Source organism: Hyla sarda, chromosome 8 (assembly GCF_029499605.1).
Source record: "Hyla sarda isolate aHylSar1 chromosome 8, aHylSar1.hap1, whole genome shotgun sequence".
In the NCBI taxonomy this organism is placed as follows: domain Eukaryota; kingdom Metazoa; phylum Chordata; class Amphibia; order Anura; family Hylidae; genus Hyla; species Hyla sarda.
In genome coordinates, this window is record NC_079196.1 from 141,498,894 (window position 1) to 141,519,207 (window position 20,314).

A 20,314-nucleotide genomic window follows, 5' to 3' on the forward strand; every position below is an offset into this window, starting at 1 on the left:
CAATAAGGGGGCAAGGCGCTCAGCAAACCATTTATAGAATGCGGCAGTAAAGCCATCCGGGCCCGGACTGTTGCCCCCAGGGATGGAGTCAATAACTCCAAGAACTTGACTCAAAGAGAAGGGAGCCTCCAGAAGCTCCATCGCCTCCTCAGGAACACGAGGGAGACCAACCTGGGGGAAAGCGTCCATCCGGGGGCTAACTGAAGAGCTAGGGGGCAGATTATAAAGAGCAGCATAATAACTCCAAAATATAGAGGCAATCTCCGGAGTGGTGTGAACTACGGATCCCGATGGGGTCTTAATACAGGGGATGTGAGACCTAGCCACATGTTCCCTCAACGCCCTAGCCAACATGCGCCCACTCTTGTCACCGAACTAGTAGAACTTACTACGGCAGAGTTGAAAAATGCATTTAGAAGCAGCGCCCAGCAGGCGACGAGCCTCCTGGCGCGCCAACAGAAGGTCACATAAAGTAGGGGGAGAGAGTGCACACTTGTGGGCCAGTTCCAAATCAGCAACCCTCTGTAACGCCTGCTTAAGGGCATGAGCCTTTTCCTTTTTAAGGCGGGTGCGGTGCTTAATAAAGACCCCCCCCCCCCCCCCGCAAGACACACTTGGCAGCCTCCCATTTCGTCATAGGGGAAGTGGAATCCTGGGCATGATCAATAATGAAATTAGAGACCGATTGTTCGACATCTGCAACACATACAGAGTCCAATAGAAGGGATTTGTTTAAACGCCAGGTCCACTCCCCCCTAGAAACGGCAAGTGCAGATCACAGGGGCATGGTCAGACCATAGAATATTCCCAATAGTTGAGGATGTCAACCCCGGGAGGGCGTTATGTTTTAAAATGATATAATCTATCCTGCTAGAAGAACCGTGAGGGGCCGAATAAAAGCAATAATCCCTATCCGCTGGATGAAGAAGCCGCCAGGCATCGCAAAGCTGCAATAAGGAAAAGGCCCGCTTAAGGCGATTTATGGCCAAGTAAGACACACTAGAGCGGCCCATTGAATTGTCTAGCGTGGGATCTAAAGTGAGGTTGATGTCGCCACACAGGAGAACAGTGCCCTTGACTAAAGGGAGGACAGTGTCCACCCAATTCAGCAAGAAAGAGATTTGGTTATGGTTAGGGGCGTATACGTTTAAAATCGTGATCACGTGGCCACTGACTGACAGGGTAAGGACAATGTAACGGGCGTCCGGATCAATTGTGCAATCCAGAACCTTGTGAGGAAGCGACTTGTGAATGGCAATCGCCACCCCACAAGACCTGGAGTGCCAATTGTCCGCACAATACCAAGTGGTGTAGTGAGGGTGTTTAAGAGAGGGTGCATGGCCTACCTTGTAGTGGGTTTCTTGCAAGCACACCAGGTGAGCTCTCAGTTTGTGGAAGTGGTGTAATACTTGAGCTCGCTTTTCCGGAGTATTGAGCCCCTTCGCGTTGAAGGAGACAACTTTTAGATCCGCCATAACCAAGACCAAGGAGAGGAGAAAACAAAAAGCAAAATTAGTACTGAGAGAAAAGAAATGGTAGAGGGGGAGTAAAGAAAGAGGAAAAAAGAAAAGAATAGAACCCAGTGGCTATAGAAAAGAGAAACAAAGAGGAAGAAAGAAAGGAAGGAAGACGGGGGAAGACGAAAACGGGGAGAAGCTGGAGGGAAAGAAGGAAAAAGAAAGAGAAAAGAGCAAGAAGAGGGAAGTAGGGAAAAACCAAAAGGAAGGAGAAGGAAAAACTAGAAGCGAATCCGGAGGGGGGAGGGAGGATGGGGGGACAATCAACAAAAAAAAGCAGTAGAAAAGGGGAAGGGAAGGGGAAAGGTGGGAGCTACTGCTGCGTGAACTAGCAACTATGTGTAAGAAAAAAATACCCGGCACTGCAAAGGCCCAGGGTACCCTGCACCTATTGGGGGGTAGAACTAGCCAGGCAGCAAAAGGCCGGGGCTCCGACACTGCCAATAATAAGGGGCAAAAAAAAATGTAGCGTGGATGAGGAACAAGGGACCAGGTGCAACCAAAAATATACTGAAGTAACCTCAAATGGGGAGCTCTGGAAAAATTGGGGAAGATGGGAAAACAAGACAGGGACCAGGGAGGAAGACATGAGGGCAGAAGTATGCAAAGAAAGGACACCCCAAAGTACCAGATTACGGCAATATAAGGATGGGTACATGACATAATGAGAAACAATTTATGCACTGAATGCAAATCAAGCCGGCATCAGGTCAGCCCCTCTCTCAGCATGCCCAGTAGGGGAGCGTTGTGCAGGATTAGGCTCAACAGCAACATGGGCTCCTCGGGCTCAGGGACTCCTTGGAGGTAGGTTTGAATGAGGAGCCAGTGAGGAGGGGGAAGTGGATGGGGGCATCGGCCTTCTGGAAGTGGGAGTGTGTAGCATAGGCCAGTCCGGGAGCATGACCTCCGGCAAGTCCAAGTCCCTCAGAAAGCCCGGGAGGTCATCATGCGAGCGTAGGGTGAACAAACGTCCTTTCTGCCGCACCACGAGTGAAAACGGAAACCCCCAGCGGTACGGGATGTCACGGTCTCGGAGGACCTGCAGGAGTGGCTTTAGCGCGGCACGCTGCGCCAAGGTATGACGGGAGAGATCCGGATAAAGTTGAATAGTAGCGTCCTTGTAGGTAATACGTCTGCGGCGTCTCGCACATTGCAAAATGTCCTCCTTGAGCGTGTAGAAGTGAATCCTGCAAATGACATCTCTTGGGTTCCGGTCATCAGTGCTAGGGGGGCACAACGCCCTATGTGCTCTGTCCATTTCTATATGTACATCAGGAGGACAGTCTAAGAGGTCATTAAAGATGGTAGTCAAAGCCTCCCACAGTTCATTAGGGGACACCGCCTCCGGCAACCCCCGAATTCTGATATTGTTCCTGCGGCTGCGGTTTTCAACGTCATCCAAGTGTTGTTGGAGGCAGAACAATTGCTCACCACCGACTGTAAGGCTTGAAGTGAGGTTTGAGCGGACTCCTGAGACACATCCATTGCATCCACTCTGGCAGAGACCATAGAAAGTTCATTACGTAACTGAGCAAATTCTCGCTTACATTCATCTACCACCTGTCTAGTGAGATTAGAGATGTCGGTCTTAGTAGGCAGAGAGCAAACCAGAGATTGTAAGTCGGCCAAGGTAATTGGCGTAGCGGCCACCTGGGCCTGGCAGGGACCGACTTCACAACTCCTAGGAGGATGATAAAAATTCGTCTCCATAGATATTGATCCAGGAGGAGGCAGGCTAGGTCTGAAAACCGAAGGGGTATTTTCCAAGCTTCATGCAGGAGCAGGAGAGGTAGGAGAAGGAGCTGGGTGCAGGGGAGACAGAGTGGTGGCAGCGACCCTGAGATGTTGAAGCCCGGGAAGGGCTTACACAGTAGGGGACATAGCCACCTGAGTCAAAGCCGTGTCCCAAGAGGATCCCACAGACCACTGAGGGGAGGGTGGCACTTCCACCACAGGGGGACTGGCTGAGAGGCTGGTGGGCAGAGAGCTGAAAGCATGCCAGGAGAGGGTGGCGAAGCGACCCCAGGGAGTCTCAGGAGAGTGTCAGCAGGGGGCTGTGATCCAGCTGGGAGCTGGCTGGGTGAGGTGGTAGGGCCCAGAGGTGGTGGCAGCAGCGGCACTCGAGGGGTTAATAGAGAGTCCCCAGTTAAGAGGTCCGGTGGAGAAGGGCCCTTAGGGGAGTGAGGGGCTGGCGGAATCTGGGTATCGCCCGCACTCACCGGTCCTGAAAAGCCTGGGAGGTCCGGAGCAGGCACTGAGGATGAGGCCGGGGCGTCAGCAGCCAGGACTTGACGCGCACCGCCGGAACTTGTAGAGGAGGAGACTCGGCCCAGTCCTTGCAGGGGAACGAGCGGGTCTGCAGGAGAAGCGGCCCAAGGAGCACAGGACCCTGTCCGGAGGGCACAGGTAGGATCCGGGAGCAGGGAGGCCGGGGAGACTGCAGGGACCACCTGCGCAGGCTGTCCGAAGCGCTGTGCAGCAGCGGAGCGCTCACGTGGCTGCGGCTCCAAGATGGCGCTGGCCTCCAGCGCGGGCTTCAGGGTCTTGGAGTGGGGCGTCTGGGACCTTGTAAAATAGGACTCCAAGTCCAGCAGCGGGGTCTGGGAGGCAGCGGGGGGCTTCACCTTCCCCTTCTTGTCAGATTTCCCCATAAATGCGGCACTGGTAGCAGGTATAAGCGAGCGGCAGGCCGGAGCTCCAGGCAGACACGTCCTCACACCTCCATGGCTAGACACGCCCTCATAATGTAGATACTATTTTATGTATAATTGTAATATACATTGATTAAAATAAAACTGTATATTTTTGTGTGAAAAAAATGCTGTCCCTGCAGCTATGGCCTGTAGGTCTCTTTGAGGGGTCCAAATACAGGTTAGGGCAGGACACACAGGGCTCTGTGCAGGCTCCTGGCTTATCAATTGTCCTGCTGCTGTGTGAGCCGGGAGCGTGTCCTCAGTGCACAGAGTCCTGCTTGTCCACCCACACTTCCTGTATTTTGTCTCCTCACAGAGACACACAGGCAGTAGCTGTAGGGACAAAAATGTTGAATCCAACTTTTGTTTTTCAATAGGAAGAGGGTCATGTGACACAAACTTATTGGGATTTTCACAAGAAAAACAATGATGTGCTTGGTTTTAACGTAACTTTATACTTTCATGAGTTATTTACAAGTTTCTGACCACTTATAAAATGTGTTCATTGTTCTGCCCATTGTGTTGGATTGTCAATGAAACCCTCTTCTCCCACTCTTCACACACGGATAGCAACACCGCAGGAGAAATGCTAGCACAGGCTTCCAGTATCTGTAGTTTCAGGTGCTGCACATCTCGTATCTTCACAGCATAGACAATTGCCTTCAGATGACCCCAAAGATAAAAGTCTAAGAGGGTCAGATCGGGAGACCTTGGGGGCCATTCAACTGGCCCACGACGACCAATACACTTTCCAGGAAACTGTTCATCTAGGAATGCTCGGACCTGACACCCATAATGTGGTGGTGCACCATCTTGCTGGAAAAACTCAGGGAACGTGCCAGGTCCAGCACACTGGAAGCCTATGCTAGCATTTCTCCTGCGGTCTTGCTATCAGTGTGTGAAGAGTGGGAGAAGAGGGTTGCATTGACAAACCAACACAATGGGCAGCACATTGAACACATTTTATAAGTGGTCAGAAACTTGTAAATAACTCATGAAAGAATAAAGTTACATTAAAACCAAGCACATCGCTGTTTTTCTTGTGAAATTCCCAATAAGTTTGATGTGTCACATGACCCTCTTCCTATTGAAAAAACTAAATTTGGATTCAACATGGCCGACTTCAAAATGGCCACCATGGTCACCACCCATCTTGAAAAGTTTCCCGCTCACATGTGCCACAAACAGGAAGTTAATATCACCAACCATTCCACCATTCCCATTTTATTAAGGTGTATCCATATAAATGGCCCACCCTGTATATTAAACTAGACAAAAGGAATAGCCATACTGTTTACAAACAATAGGAAATATCCAGAACCAGGATGGCAGGTAAAACGTCCAATTTATTGAGGCATGTAAATAAAACAGGTACATAGGAGCGTAGTCGCCTACGCATTTCAGGCTGGAGTGCCCTTAGTCATGGCATGGCTAAGGATGCTCCAGCACGAACTGCGTAGGAGACTATGCTCCTGTGTACCTGTTTTATTTACATGCCTCAATAAATTGGACATTTTACTTTCCATCCTAGTGCTGGATATTTCCTATTGTTCGCATTCTGCTTTTGGAAGGGTACACCACCCTACTGTTCAGAGCACGGGAGCATAGGCAAGGATTTGAGCGGATATCCTTTGAAAGAGTTAGCCATATTGTTTACACCTTTTTCTAAAATATCATGCTTGACAGAGTTGAGAGTCATAGACCACTGGTGTACATAATTTCAGTTTAAAAAAAAATATTAAAAATAAATGACAACATGATCCTCCCAACATCGTGCAATGCGCTAGTTAAAAAATAAAATCTAATTCCTTTCACCCATAGATTGATAATTGCCCTCTATAGTTTTCAAATAAACTGTGCAGTTAATGCATGTTTATTAAATGCGAGACCAAAAGGCCAGAACAGTCTACACAGCATTGAACCACCACATATGAATTTAATTTTGCTGCATATACCAATTAAATGCAACACATGCTCACACGTTTCCACTGTAGCTGTGGCAAATAAATGATGTCACATATAAATAGCAATAAGTAAGCAATACCTGTCTAGAAGAACTGGAATAGTAAGTTGTTTATATCTGCAGAAATGTAAAGGATAATAGTTCAACATTTCAGAGGTCCTACAAATTACATTGCCCGCAGGTTACAATATCTTCTATGTATTACAGTCTTTTCTAGACCAATGTACAGTAACCTAAAACCCATACTTAACATATCTGACTGGCAGGAAGATATATCCAGTCAGCATGGTCCTTTTATTGGTAAAACACCTGTATTACTGACATGCATGTAATGACTGACTGTCTAGTAGTGCCCTTATACAGTACAGTACGTACCATATTTGCTCATAATTGCTCTTCCCCTGTGCCAGGGTGGTCTGCTGACCAAGTAAAGGTAGTTCCATAATGATGTTGGTTTTTTTTTTTTTTACAAGCTTATGTTTTTTTAATCTAAAATGTTTCCATTACTTTGGTTTAAAAAGTTGGGGGTCTTCAGGACTAATTACAATTTTTTTTTCACAGAGTTACGGTCAGAAGATACAAGGTTATTTTCTTCTGGGTTGACTATTGTTAAGAATATTGTAACTTGAGGAAATAACTACGGTAACTAGTAAATACCTATATTTAATGTGTGTTCTCATTATTAGCTGTGGGTTTTCAACATTTCTGGCAAAATTCCCAAAATCTAAAATAAATTACACAGAAATGGCTAAAATGTACTCGGTACTGTAACCAACAAGAGCTGTAGAAATCTTGCTTACAAGAAGGGCTCTCGGACCATTTGAAAGGGCAGCAATTGATCAAGACAGGTGAGTATATAGTATTTTTTTTATTGATTTCAACCCTTAAAAATGAGAGACCCCAATGCCAGCAAAATATTACTTCCATCTTATATTCTACTTTTATTTTTCTACAGTTAGTTAAGCCCATTTCCTATGTCTCAGCTTGACAGGTTTCATAGCTTTTTGCTTAAAGGGGTACTCTGGTGAAAAACTTTTTTTTTTTTTTTTTTTTAATTAACTGGTACCAGAAAGTTAAACAGATTTGTAAATTACTTCTATTAAAAAAATCTTAATCCTTCCTGTACTTATTAGCTGCTGAATACTACAGTAGAAATTCTTTTCCGTTTGAAACACAGAGCTCTCTGCTGACATCATGAGCACAGTGCTCTCTGCTGACATCTCTGTCCATTTTTAGGAACTGTCCAGGGTAAAAGCAAATCCCCATAGCAAACATATGCTGTTCTGGACAGTTCATAAAATGGAAAGAGATGTCAGCAGAGAGCACTGTGCTCGTGATGTCAGCAGACAGTTCTGTGTTTCAAAAAGAAAAGAATTTCCGCTGTAGTATTCAGCAGCTAATAAGTACAGGAAGGATTAAGATTTTTTTTTTAATAGAAGTAATTTACAAATCTGTTTAACTTTCTGGCACCAGTTGATTTAAAAAAATATATATATATATTTCACCGGAGTACCCCTTTAAAATGTGTGTAGGTAGAAAGCAGTCAATCAGCAGATGGTGGGTGAAGGGAGCATCTGGTCATAAAAAAACAGGGCCATGAATATTCTGGGATACCAAGCACAGTAATAGAAACCTTAATTTCAGTAATGAATTGTTTACACCTCATGAAGCATACAAAACTCACATCATTGGCAGGACTGTCACTAGCTTATGCTGCCCTCAGCCAAAGTAGTGTCAGTCTGTCACCACCATGTCTACGCTGCCCTCTTTGTTACATTTGGTCTTGCTTGCCCTATGGTGCAATGATGAAAGTATAGTTATTATAGTTACAACAAATATGGTTATTTGGGTGCTCCTAACAGAGGAATAAAAATCTTGGAGGTTACAGACATTTAATCACTGAAAAGGATACTGAACAATAGTCAAAGGTATGCCAATCTGGTAATCATTGATTGCATTAAGTACACGGAGATCGTGACATATTGTAACAAAATCTAAAGGCGAATATGAATCTAGAAAACATTTTCCAAATGATGCAGCCTGTAATACAAGGAATTTGAATTTAGAACATGTTAAAATTAACTGTACAGTAGTGTATGTGGTAATGGGATGACAAAAAAATTGCCTAAATTAATTATATTTTGAAATATTTTAATATATTTTGGAAATACCCCACTAATGCATATGCACAAATAAGAAATATTCTAAATAAAAAAAAAAAACTACAAACAAAGCAAACTATGGTTATTGAAACACACTGCACATATTTGAATCATTCTCTTTAATACGCTATAAGGCAATATTCTTCTATTTAAATGTTCTTCAGTGTATTAGTTCATTGCATTAAAAACCAAAATAGAACTTGAAAGGTTTTGAGAGGAATGCTTTAAAAATTAGACTACAGCACGTTAGATATGTCTGTACAATTTGAAATTAGACATGCTTAATGGCATAAGGACTGCACCGCCCTTATGCCATCATAGAGCCCCCAGCTTCTGAAAAGAGTACCTTTCACATGAATGCAAGTGAGAATACAAAGTAAGGGTGTTATAAGTCAGGCAATGCTCCCTGTGAAAACCAGCATGTAGCCCTCCTTCAAAAGAAAGCCCCCCAGTATGAAGGCTCTATAGACCGCTTTCTTCCTCCTGGAGCAGAGCAAACTGACATACCTGTTCCCCAGGGAGGTTACATAGCCTGTAAGACTCCCTAAGCCAGTCTTGGTGGTCTCACCAAGCCTCACTTCAGATCTACAAGGACCCTGCTCGGTACAGACAAGGAAAAGAACCCTAAAATAGATTTTTACAGGTAGGTCCTCATCCTTTTTGTTCCCCAGATAATACCTAGTCATATTTTGAGGCTCTAATGATTTCAACACTTGACCTACAGGGTAGCAGCTTCTCATAGGTGGCACAAGAAGGGGGTTTCCAAATAAGCAATGTTGGTAAAAGCAGCTTTGTACCACATTCATAATGTATAGGAGTAAAAATGTGCCTTTTTTGTGCCTCACTGAACTGTGGCTTTGCAACAGTAGACAAGCTTTCCCACAATCCGCTTTGCTTGCATGCTCAGTGGAGACTAACTGCTTATGCTTCCAGGACAGACCAGAACGCTGCAATTACACTGAAAATGTTTGACCACCTTAGCAGGTTTTCTAATGTGGGCATAACCAATGGCGACAGATGAGCAAAAGAAAGTAGGCAGATGCAGGATTAGCTAATATAGCTCTCAAACAGAAATTTTTTTTTAAATACCTGTAGATCTGAAAGATGTTTAATTTCTCATTATGTATTATTTTAGAGCTGTCATTTTAAAAGAAATTTGCGAATGGCGATTTTCGTGCTCTAAATGTTACAGAGCTCCTGAGAGCCCCCTCCAAGGTGTACACCTATTTCTCATTCTCTCCATTTAATGGGGGGGGGGGGGACCAGACGAGACCTGTTTGCTAGTGGTACATACATAAACAGAAATGCAGAAATGCAGGAAACCGCAACATAGCAAATAATGGATTACACTTTTAAAGGAAATCTGTCACCATTGTCACCTGCACTAACCTGTCGGTACCGGCACTGGTGACAACAGCACTTACCTTGTCCGGGTCAGTGGCAGGGATCTCCTGTAATCTCCTCCGTTAGCTCCAACTCCAGGCTTTAGGCACGGGCAGAGCTTAATGATGTCACCGCTGCTGTTCCCAGGACCTGGGAGCCAGCAGGGAGCAGCAGCGGTGATGTCACTAAGCTCTGCCCATGCCCCAAGCTGCTGCTGTTTTCTGCTGGGTCCTGGGAACAGCATTGGTGATGTCATTAAGCTCCACCCGTGCCCCAAGACTGTGCCCGGAGCTGGAGCTAACGGAGATTACAAGAGTTCTCCGCCACGGACCGGGACAAGGTAAGTACAGTTGTCATCAGCGTCACCTGCACTACCCGTTGGTACCGACAGGTTAGTGCAGGTGACACTGGTGACAGATTTCCTTTAACAGTGAGCCACCGCCAACACACTTAATGGTGGATGAAAGGGAGATTTAATACAGAAGGCAGCACAGTTAGGAAGGGTTACACTAGGCACTGAAACATCTGCTCAGATAAGGGTGTAGCCTTGCTTTAACTTTTAGGCAGCGACGTTGCTAGGGTTGGCGTCACCCGGTGTGGTAGAAAATGGTGTCACCTTATATGAAAACTCTCTAAATATAATACAACCACACACTGCTCCCTCTGAATATAACCTTGCCATACAGTGCACCCTATGAATTCAATACCACAACATACTGTAGCCTATAGAAACTTTACCACTTAAGAAATGTTTTATAAACTACACCATAACTCTGAAATGTAAACGTAAAACACACAGTGCCCATGAATAAATAGTGCCCCATATTATATAACTTGCCTCACTGCCTCAAGCTTCATTTTATATATTGTACCTCACCACCTCAGACTTCATGCCTGCCCCCTCCCATTTTATATACTCTCAAACATGCTCCCACCATTACTGTGTCTCATGTCAGCAGTATAACCAGGGCTGTGGAGTCGGAGTCGAGGAGTCAGAGTAAAAAAAAAAAGCAAGTTTAAATGTCCCTATTCACAAAAAGTTATAATTAATGACTTCTCTACTAAAAGAATAAAGACCAATGCATGCAGTGCCTCACGTAACTGCAAAACAAACATTAAGGGACCATGAAGAAGCATGCTTTTCATGTGCTTCACTATACAGTGACCCCACCCCCCCCCCCCCCCCCGACCTACGATGGCCCCGACATACGATCATTTCAACATACGATGGCCTCTCAGAGGCCATTGCATGTTGAAGGCAGCATCAACATACCAGGGGTGTGGAAATTTTATTAAAAAACTACTTGTCCACAGGACTAAAATGGAGCAAAATCTACTTGTCCCTCTTGACGATCCACTTGTCCGGGCCAATTTTCACTTTTACGCTCTAATTTTTTTCCTCCTCGCCCTATAATAGCCATAACTACCTACTATAATGATACCTTTTCATTTTTCAATAACATATTCTCTGAACCAAAAAATATATATATATTAAGGGAAGTGAAATTGAAATAGTAAAAGATAATTTAGCAGATTTGATGGTTTTCTTTTCTACGCCATTTACCTTGTGGTCAGATAACAACATGTTAGTTTTATACTTTAGGCCGGCCTGATTACAGCGATACCAGATTTGTATAGTTTACGTCATGTTTTACTAATTCTGAACTTTTTCAAATTTTTTTAATTGCCATTTTTTAACCCCTGTAGCTTTATTTTTTCTTCCGCATATCAGGCTGTATGAGGGCTAATTTTTTGCGCCATAATCTGTTTTTGTATCGGTACCATTTTGGTATTGATCTGACTTTTTAATCGCTTTTTAACTTTTTTTCTGGGATATTATAAAAATTACAAATCTGTGGTTTGGTATTTTTTTTACATTTACCGTACGGGATACATAATGTTATATTTTAATAGGTTGTACAATTACGCACGAAGTGATACCAAATATGTTTATTTTTATTATGTTTACGTGTTTTTATATAGGAAAAGGGGGTGATTTGAACTTTTAACATGGAAGGGGTTAATGCAGCGGTCTTCAAACTGTGGCCCTTCAGATGTTGCAAAACTACAACTCCCAGCATGCCCGGACAGCCAACAGCTGTCCTGGCATGCTGGGAATTGTAGTTTTGTAACATCTGGAGGGCCACAGTTTGAAGACCACTGGGTTAATGTGTGTCTTTCAAACTTTTATTAAAACTTTTTTTTTTTTTACACTTTATTAGACTTATGAGGAATCATTAGATTCCTCAGACAGATGAACTCCATTGATCTGTGTGCTCTGTGATCCATTGATAGAGCCTAGTCCAGCCAGGATCTATCAATGACAGAGCGGGACAGCAGGAAGCAGAGGTAAGTCCTCCGGCTACCTCCATAGTGGATCGCCCCCCTGCGATCGCGCTGCGGGGGGGCGATCCACCCCACTAGCCCACCAGGTGGCTATCTAAAGGGCTAATAGCCAGCCGCGGCGATCTCTGCATGCTGGCTATTAGCGGCGGCCCCCGGCTACTGAGAACAGCCGGGGGCTGCAGAGTATGGAGCGGGAACGAGTCCGGAGCCCGCTCCATACTCCCCTGTGAGCGCCGCATGCAGTCTCCCCGTGCAGACGTGCGACCGCTCCTCCCCTCAGCTCTCTGAAGCTACAGCTGGGGGGAGTGAAGGCAAAGGACGCAGGTCTGCACGGGGAGCAAGAAGCCACGCCCCCTCATCTCCCCCTGCACGTCTGCAGAGCAGGGGAGAGAAGACAAATACACAGCTTCTCATCTCCCCTGCTATGCTTCGGAGGACACAGTTTTTTACAGCCGGGTGCTGCAGAGTATGGAGCGGGCAGGAGTCGGGTGCCCGCTCCATACAGACTGCAGATCGCCGCCGTGCTTGTCAGGTCCGGCCCTGCTTGCCCGAAGCCGGGCTAAGGGCCAGGCAAATTCACCTGCCCGGTGCCCAAAACTGCATGTCCCGGGCATCAGGCGATAGGAATTCCACATCCCTGCATACAATGCTTTTTTATGTCGGGCCATCGCATAAATGGCTATCCGGCAGTGCAGACTACTTCAGCTGCCGCCAGATAGCCGTTTACGATGCCCCGTGTGGTCCGCTGACAATCACTCAGCTGTCTTCGGGGCTCCCTGCATCGCCAGCGCTCTCCTTCGTCGTCATCACGTCGTCGTGCACGCCGTCCCGTCATCCAATAGGAGCGGCGTGTGCAGTGACGTGATGGCGGCAATGGAGAGGATCCTGGGCAGCAGAGACCTTCCCGGAGCGTCGGGGACACCCCGGGAACGTGGCAACAGCGATGGAGGGCAACATCCAGGACAGCGGTGATGGTCCGGAGCGGCGGGGACACGAGAGTATAACCTCCAATACTAGTGGTCTTCAACCTGCAGTCCTCCAGATGTTGTAAAACTACAACTCCCAGCATGCCCGGACTGTCAACGGCTGTCCGGGCATGCTGGGAATTGTGGTTTTGCAACATCTGGAGGTCCGCAGGTTGAAGACCACTGTCCTATACTTTACATTGCACGGATCCCTCAACATACGATGGTTTAAACAAACGATGGTTCATTTGGAACGGATTACCATCGTATATTGAGAGATCACTGTATGGCACGCAACGCACAATTAGGAGCGGCAATACTTATACTTTCCATAGTGTTGTGTTCTGCTGTTACAGGGAACCCATGGGAAACCTAGCCTCATACTGATAAGGGATTAAGTAAATATGTTTTTTTCAGGACTAGAGACACTTGTATAAGTGAAGGGAATGGAGGGTCAATAGTTCAAGACTGAAGCTGTAAACCATTGGAAAAACTGTTGCCATTCAGCTCAGGCTATAAAAACTTGTAAACTCAGATTGTTAGCTTAACCCCTTAACGACCACGGACGTAAATGTACGTCCTGGTTTGGCGGGACTTCCCACACCAGGGCGTACATTTACGTCCTGTGTATGACCGTGAACATCGGAGCGGTGCTCGCATCATACACAGCTGATAGCAGCCGGGGAGCCGCCGGTAATGGCCGACATCCGCCATTAACCCCTCAGATGCCGTGATCTGTACAGATCACGGCATCTGCGGCAATGCGCATAATAAAATAGATGATCGGATCGCCCGCAACGCTGCCGTGGCGATCCGATCATCTGTAATGGCAGCCTGAGGTCCCCTCACCTTGTCACCTTGCTCCGGCCGTCTCCCGGCGTCTCCTGCTCTGGTCTGAGATCGAGCAGACCAGAGCAGGAGATAGCCGATAGCACTGAACAGTATTCGCAATCAAAGGATTGCTATAGATAGTCCCCTATGGGGACATAAGTGTAAAATAAAAAGTTGAAAAATGTAAAAATAAAAAGAAGTTTTAAAAAAAAAGTAAAAAATCCCCTCCCCCCAATAAAAATTGTCAGTTTTTCCCATTTTACCCCCAAAAAGTGTAAATTTTTTTTTATAAACCTATTTGGTATCGCCGCGTGCGTAAACGTCCGAACTATCAAAATATAATGTTAATGATCCCGTACGGTGAACGGCGTAAACGTAAATTTAAAAAACTCCAAAAATGCAGTTTTTTTGTCACATTTTATTTTAAAAAAATTTTATAAAAAATGATATAAAAGTTTTATACAAGCAAATGTGGTATCGATAAAAAGTTCAGATGACGGCCCAAAAAATTAGCCCTCATACCGCCCTATATACTGAAAAATGAAAGTTATAGGTGATCAAAATAGGGCAATTTTAGATTACTGATTTTGTACAAAAAGTATTAGATTTTTTTAAGCGGTACAAAAATATAAAAAGTATCTAGCCATGGGTATCATTTTAATCGTATTGACCCACAGAATAAAGAACACATAATTTTTACCGTAAATTTTACAGTGTGAAAACGAAACCCTCCAAAATGTGCAAAATTGTGGTTTTCATTTAAATTTCCTCCCTAAAAAATATTTTTTTTTGGGTTCGCCGTACATTTTACGGTAAAATCAGATGTTTCATTACAAAGTACAATTGGTCACGCAAAAAACAAGACCTTATATGGGTCTGTAGAAGGAAATATGAAAGAGTTACAGATTTTAGAAGGCGAGGAGGAAAAAACGAAAATACTAAAATAAAATTAGCCTGGTCATTAAGGCGAAAATAGGCTTGGTCCTTAAGGGGCTAAAGGGGTACTCCGGTGTAATTTTTTTATTTTCATTTTTTTTTTAAATCAACTGGTGCCAGAAAGTTAAACAGATTTGTAAATCACTTCTATTAAAAAATCTTAATCCTTCCAGTACTTATTAGCTGCTGAATACTACAGAGGAAATTATTTTCTTTTTTGAACACAGAGCTCTCTGCTGACATCACGAGCACAGTGCTCTCTGCTGACATCTCTGCCCATTTTAGAAACTGTCCAGAGCAGTATATGTTTGCTATGGGGATTTTCTCCTACTCTGGTGAGTTCTTAAAATGAAGAGAGATGTCAGCAGAGAGCACTGTGCTCGTGATTCAGAAGGGAGATCTGAGTTGCAAAAAGAAAAGTATTTCCTCTGTAGTATTCAGCGGCTGATAAGCACTGGAAGGATTAAGATTTTTTAATAGAAGTAATTTACAAATCTAGTGTAGACAACAGAAAGATATAGTAGCCAGGCACTGCACTAAGAGTTAAATTCAGACAGGTGGAAAGATAATGATGCTATTTCCAAACTACATACGGTTATGTTCTCAAGTCATATAACTGCTGTATGCTGTAATCGGGGGTGCGGACTTCAAAAGGTATAGTAGTATATACAATATCTCATAGGAAGAGAAGAATCAGTCGCACTCACCCGTTGATGCAGCAGTAAAAAGCGTTTTTATTGCGAGATTCCAGCAGTGTACGAACAAAAGTCCATGGCGGGGAGCGAGAGTCGGCCGACCCTCTAGACGCGGGACATACCAATAGGAGCGACTAGTTTCGCGTCATGTGATTGACGCTTCTTCCGGCTCAAGGTACGCCCCTCACAGGTAATGTCGGTCTTTTTATCCTTGCAGGTGAACAGCCATGGACAACACAAACGGTGTTATATAAACTTTCACCATAATAAAAAATAAGGATACAAATAGGAAAGATAAAACCAATGAGATAAAAAGTGACTTACAAAAATGCAGAATAATCATTACGCCCATTCATTCCTAAATTTCCAGTCGCATTCAGTTTAACTATCCAGAGTGCTTCTCTACGTAATAGATAGCGGTCTTTGTTTTCAAAGGTGAAAGTTTATATAACACCGTTTGTGTTGTCCATGGCTGTTCACCTGCAAGGATAAAAAGACCGACATTACCTGTGAGGGGCGTACCTTGAGCCGGAAGAAGCGTCCATCACGTGATGCGAAACTAGTCGCTCCTATTAGTCCTACCTATTGTCCTACCTAGTCCTACCTATTGGTATGTCGCGCGTCTAGAGGGTCGGCCGACTCTCGCTCCCCGCCATGGACTTTTGTTCGAGCACTGCTGGAATCTCGCAATAAAAACGCTATTTACTGCTGCATCAACGGGTGAGTGCGACTTATTCTTCTCTTCCTATGAGATAATTTACAAATCTGTTTAACTTTCTGGCACTAGTTGATTTAAAAAAAAAAAATAAAAATTAAAAAAAATAAAAGGTTTTCCACCGGAGTACCCCTTTAAACTAACTTTATATTACTGTGCCTCATGCCCCCAAATTGTTGTGCCATATGCCTCCCCAAGCCCCCACTCAAGCCCCCAAATTCCCCTAACTTACACAGCACACACACAGCTCTGCTACATACACGGCATGCACACAGCTCTGCTACATGCACTGCACACACAGCTCTCTACATGCGCTACAACAACACAGCTCTGCTATATGCACTGTACACACACAGCTTTGCTATATGCACTGTACACACCCAGCTTTGCTATACGCACTCTATATTCACAGTAGTCAATACCTGTACACTGTGCCCTACCTAGGAGTAGGAGGGCTGTCAGATAGGAGAGTTCCAAGGTCAGCAGGGAGCAGGAAGGTATGAATGTAAGTATGATTATTAATTACTGTGGGTATGGATCAAGGAGGTGGAATAGCACATGGGTCAGTCATGATGTCACCCAACTGGGGTGTGTCATCTGTTGTGGGCTGCACCTCCCTAGTGACGCCAACAGTACTGTACGCTCTCTCACCCCAGTACCGAGAACATGCTAAGCCCGCCCCCACGATTTGTCTTGCTGTGTTTGACTAGTGAAAGAATTTCCCTAACATGCAGGGAACAGCAGAATGCAGAGAAGCGAGTCACCTAGTGGCCTAGAATTTAGAACAGTTATTCTGGGGTACGGAGTCATTTTTAGTAAATTAAGGGACTTACAAAAATATTAGGAATTACATAGTATATAAAATAGAAGGAAGCTGAAACAACAGTAACCATTTAAAACTGGACTTCTCACATTGAGCAAAGGGCCTAACTGGTCAATTTCCTGAATTTGTGGATGAGCAGAAACTGTGCAAGCAGTCAAAGACAGAAGAAAGAGCTATCTTCCAGTTTTGTGAGATACTGGACATCAGCTGCTATTGACTGCTAAAATAAGTACTAACAGCAAGGTAATTTCAACAAAAAATTTGCATATGAAATTAACATAATGCACGGCATTTGCACTTCAAAGGAATGTTTCATGAGAAAAGCACTTATTGTTTAAAATGAAGTTTCATGTTACTCAGTACCTAATCCTGATCATGTATATATTTCTCTAACACCTTTATTTCTGCAAAAAAGACTTGCATGTAGCTCCCTTGCATGAAATCCTGTCAAAGGGAGGGGGTGTGTGCGCATGCCTCCGCTTCCTCCCTTAGTCTACTGTTAACATCAGCCTGCTCACATCTCACTGAGCATTAGCATAACTTCAACTCCCAGCATGCCCTGACAGTGTGGACATGCTGGGAGTTTTAGTTTTGCTAATGCTAGGAAGCCACAGGTTGGAGACTCCTTTGCTAGGATACAGCAATTCCCAACCTATGACTCACCAGCTCTTGAAAAAACTACAACCCCAGCATGTCTTCACTGTCAAGGTGGGTGAAGACTTCCAAAGGGCGGAGGGGGATATCTAAATTCCTAACCCCAAGGCCGTAGCCCAGGGTGCAAAAACACCTCTAATTTAACCCCCCTTTTTAAAATGTAACTTTTATTATATATACTCTTAAAAATGAGAATAACCCAGCAAGGTGATGATTAAAATTGGGATGTCAGGTAGGATAGTATAAATGTGATTAGAGCAGTATGGCTACCAAGTCAAGGGCTCTGCAGCAGCCCAACATTCCTACACTGACACCAAATTAAAACACTAAATTGCCGAGAGGCGGCAATTTAGTGTTTTAATTTGGTGTCAGTGTAGGAATGTTGGGCTGCTGCAGAGCCCTTGACTTGGTAGCCATACTGCTCTAATCACATTTATACTATTCTACCTGACATCCCAATTTTAATCATCACCTTGCTGGGTTATTCTCATTTTTAAGAGTATATATAATAAAAGTTACATTTTAAAAAGGGGGGTTAATTAGAGGTGTTTTTGCACCCCGGGCTACGGCCTTGGGGTTAGGAATTTAGGTTTGACTTTTGGACTTAATAGCCCCCCCCAGGGGTCATTTTTGGAGCTTTGGAGGGGGATATCGGCACTGGCCAAGATCGGACACGTCCGGTAAGTAAAATGGGACGTCTGGGCAGTATATCTGCACATATTCACTTATTTATTTCTTTTTGTCTCACTGTGTCACTTTTTACGTGTTGTGTGTCCACTGGATTTGTCAGGATGCGGTAGCCCTTCTGGGTGTCCCTCCTGGTGGTCTAGGGGAGGTGTGTGTGGGAGGTTCCGCACCTCCCTGCAAACACCCCGGGTGCTCCTGCTTTGGCAGGGTACCTACCGTTAACGGCTCTGCGGGCAGATACCTTGGCTAACGCCAAGGGGGATGCCGGGAGCATTTGTGGTCCCTTCGTAGCTTCGGCGAAAAGGGACATCGAACCTGGAACCTCGCAGGAACCTTTTGGTCCAGAGGCGAAGGGTAAGGTTTGTCGGGGGGCCTCACTCCTTTTGGAGAAGGGCTTGCAATAGACCGCATCCTCTGTGCACTTTTTTTTAGTTTAATACGTTTGCACTTTTTCTTGCACTTTGGGTGATTGGAGAGCACATTCCTCGGCTCTTAGATAAAAAAAAAATGCAACGTGTTTCACCGTGCTTGCGCGGCTTCATCAGGCATCCTATGATGCTACGAGTTGTCGTTATGGTAATGTTAGGGGCGATGCGGGCAGAGGAAGAGGTGAGCCTGGTGGAGGAAGATGTGAGCGGCACAGGCGGAGATATGAGGAGAAGAGTGCACTGCCGGAAACTCCGCAATAGCCGCCATTAGCTGCTACGAGCCGCCACCCCCCCCCCCCCCCCCACTCCTAGCATCACTGAGGCTGTAAGTGACAGGAGCACACAGGGGAAAAACAACAGCTGATGTCGGTAGCTGGGGAGTTCCCGGCAGTGCGCGCCGCTCACATATATGCTTGTGCAAGACTTCATCCATCAACGGATGGTGGAGTCGGACGGTGGGAGGGGAGGGCATGCATAGGGCATCAGTTATGGTGGTCATCTTACCTTCAGCCGCCGGGTGAGCACTGGCAGGGCAGCCACATGGACTCCCATGCTGCGGTGAATGTGTGTGTAGGGGGCAGGGGGAGGAGGGCCCATGGTTATGGAGGGGACGGGGGCAGTCTCATGCAGCCTTGACCATGAGTCATCTTTTGGACAATTGCTGCAGGGGGGCTCGTTTATGTCCTAATAGGAATGGGGACCTTTGTCCATTTAGACCAAGTGGGGTTCATTATGGGGCAAAAAGCCAAGGACACCACCAGGTCCATTGATTTAATCCAGTTCGCCAGGTCGAAAAGGATCCCAGCGATGTTATTATCTACAGATGCCGAGAAGGCGTTCAACTGGGTGAACTGGATTTATATAGTAGAAACACTTTTGGGTATCTAAAAAAAATTCCTAAATTGGGTCCTAGAGTTATATAGGTACCCGTCGGCAAGGATACAGGCTAATGGGATCGTTTCGGGTGAACTGGAGTTAAGGAATGGTACGAGACAAGGGTGTCCCCTTTCACCTTTCACCAGTGCCCACGGGGGGGAATGACCCACTGGCAGAGCGGCCCCAATGCCACTCAAACCAGTCTATGGGTCGCAACTCCCCACAGACACGGCGCCACGGCAGCAACAGACGCCGCATAGCACCACAACCAGTGTGAACAAGGTGTAACAGCACACTTACCAAGCTCTCCCAGTCAGACTGGGAGGCTGCTAGGAAAGAAATGGCCCTTGTGTATACTAACAACCTGTTCGTTTTTGATACTATGCTGAGAAGCAATCAGATCATTATACAAGATTGTAGATGTGCACCATGTCTGTTTTCTACCCGAATTCACACTGTGTTTTCTATCCCCTCCTTTTTTTTTTGTTTGAACATGTGTCTGCACTCTTCCCCACCCCCTCAGCCCAACCCTATATAAGTAGTAGTTAGCTACACAAGGGCCATTTCTTTCCCAGCAGCCTCCCAGTCTGACTGGGAGAGCTTGGTAAGTGTGCTATTACAGTACACCTTGTTCACACTG

At 45.3% G+C, this 20,314-nt stretch overlaps 1 protein-coding gene across 5 annotated transcripts in view; it reads right to left on the reverse strand.

Annotated features, from left to right (window-relative positions):
* Positions 1 to 20,314, reverse strand: part of VPS16 (VPS16 core subunit of CORVET and HOPS complexes) — a 309,167-nt gene that overhangs the window by 123,265 nt on the left and 165,588 nt on the right. For all 5 annotated transcript variants that reach the window (XR_008847136.1, XM_056535465.1, XM_056535467.1 and 2 more), the window contains exons 13-14: positions 8,086 to 8,213; positions 6,255 to 6,290 (exon numbers count right to left, since the gene is read on the reverse strand). Coding sequence is in view for 4 of the 5 variants with exons in the window: in XM_056535465.1 (XP_056391440.1) it covers positions 6,255 to 6,290; positions 8,086 to 8,213 (164 nt within the window). In the remaining variant the exon portion in view is untranslated. The remainder of the gene's footprint in view (positions 1 to 6,254; positions 6,291 to 8,085; positions 8,214 to 20,314) is intronic.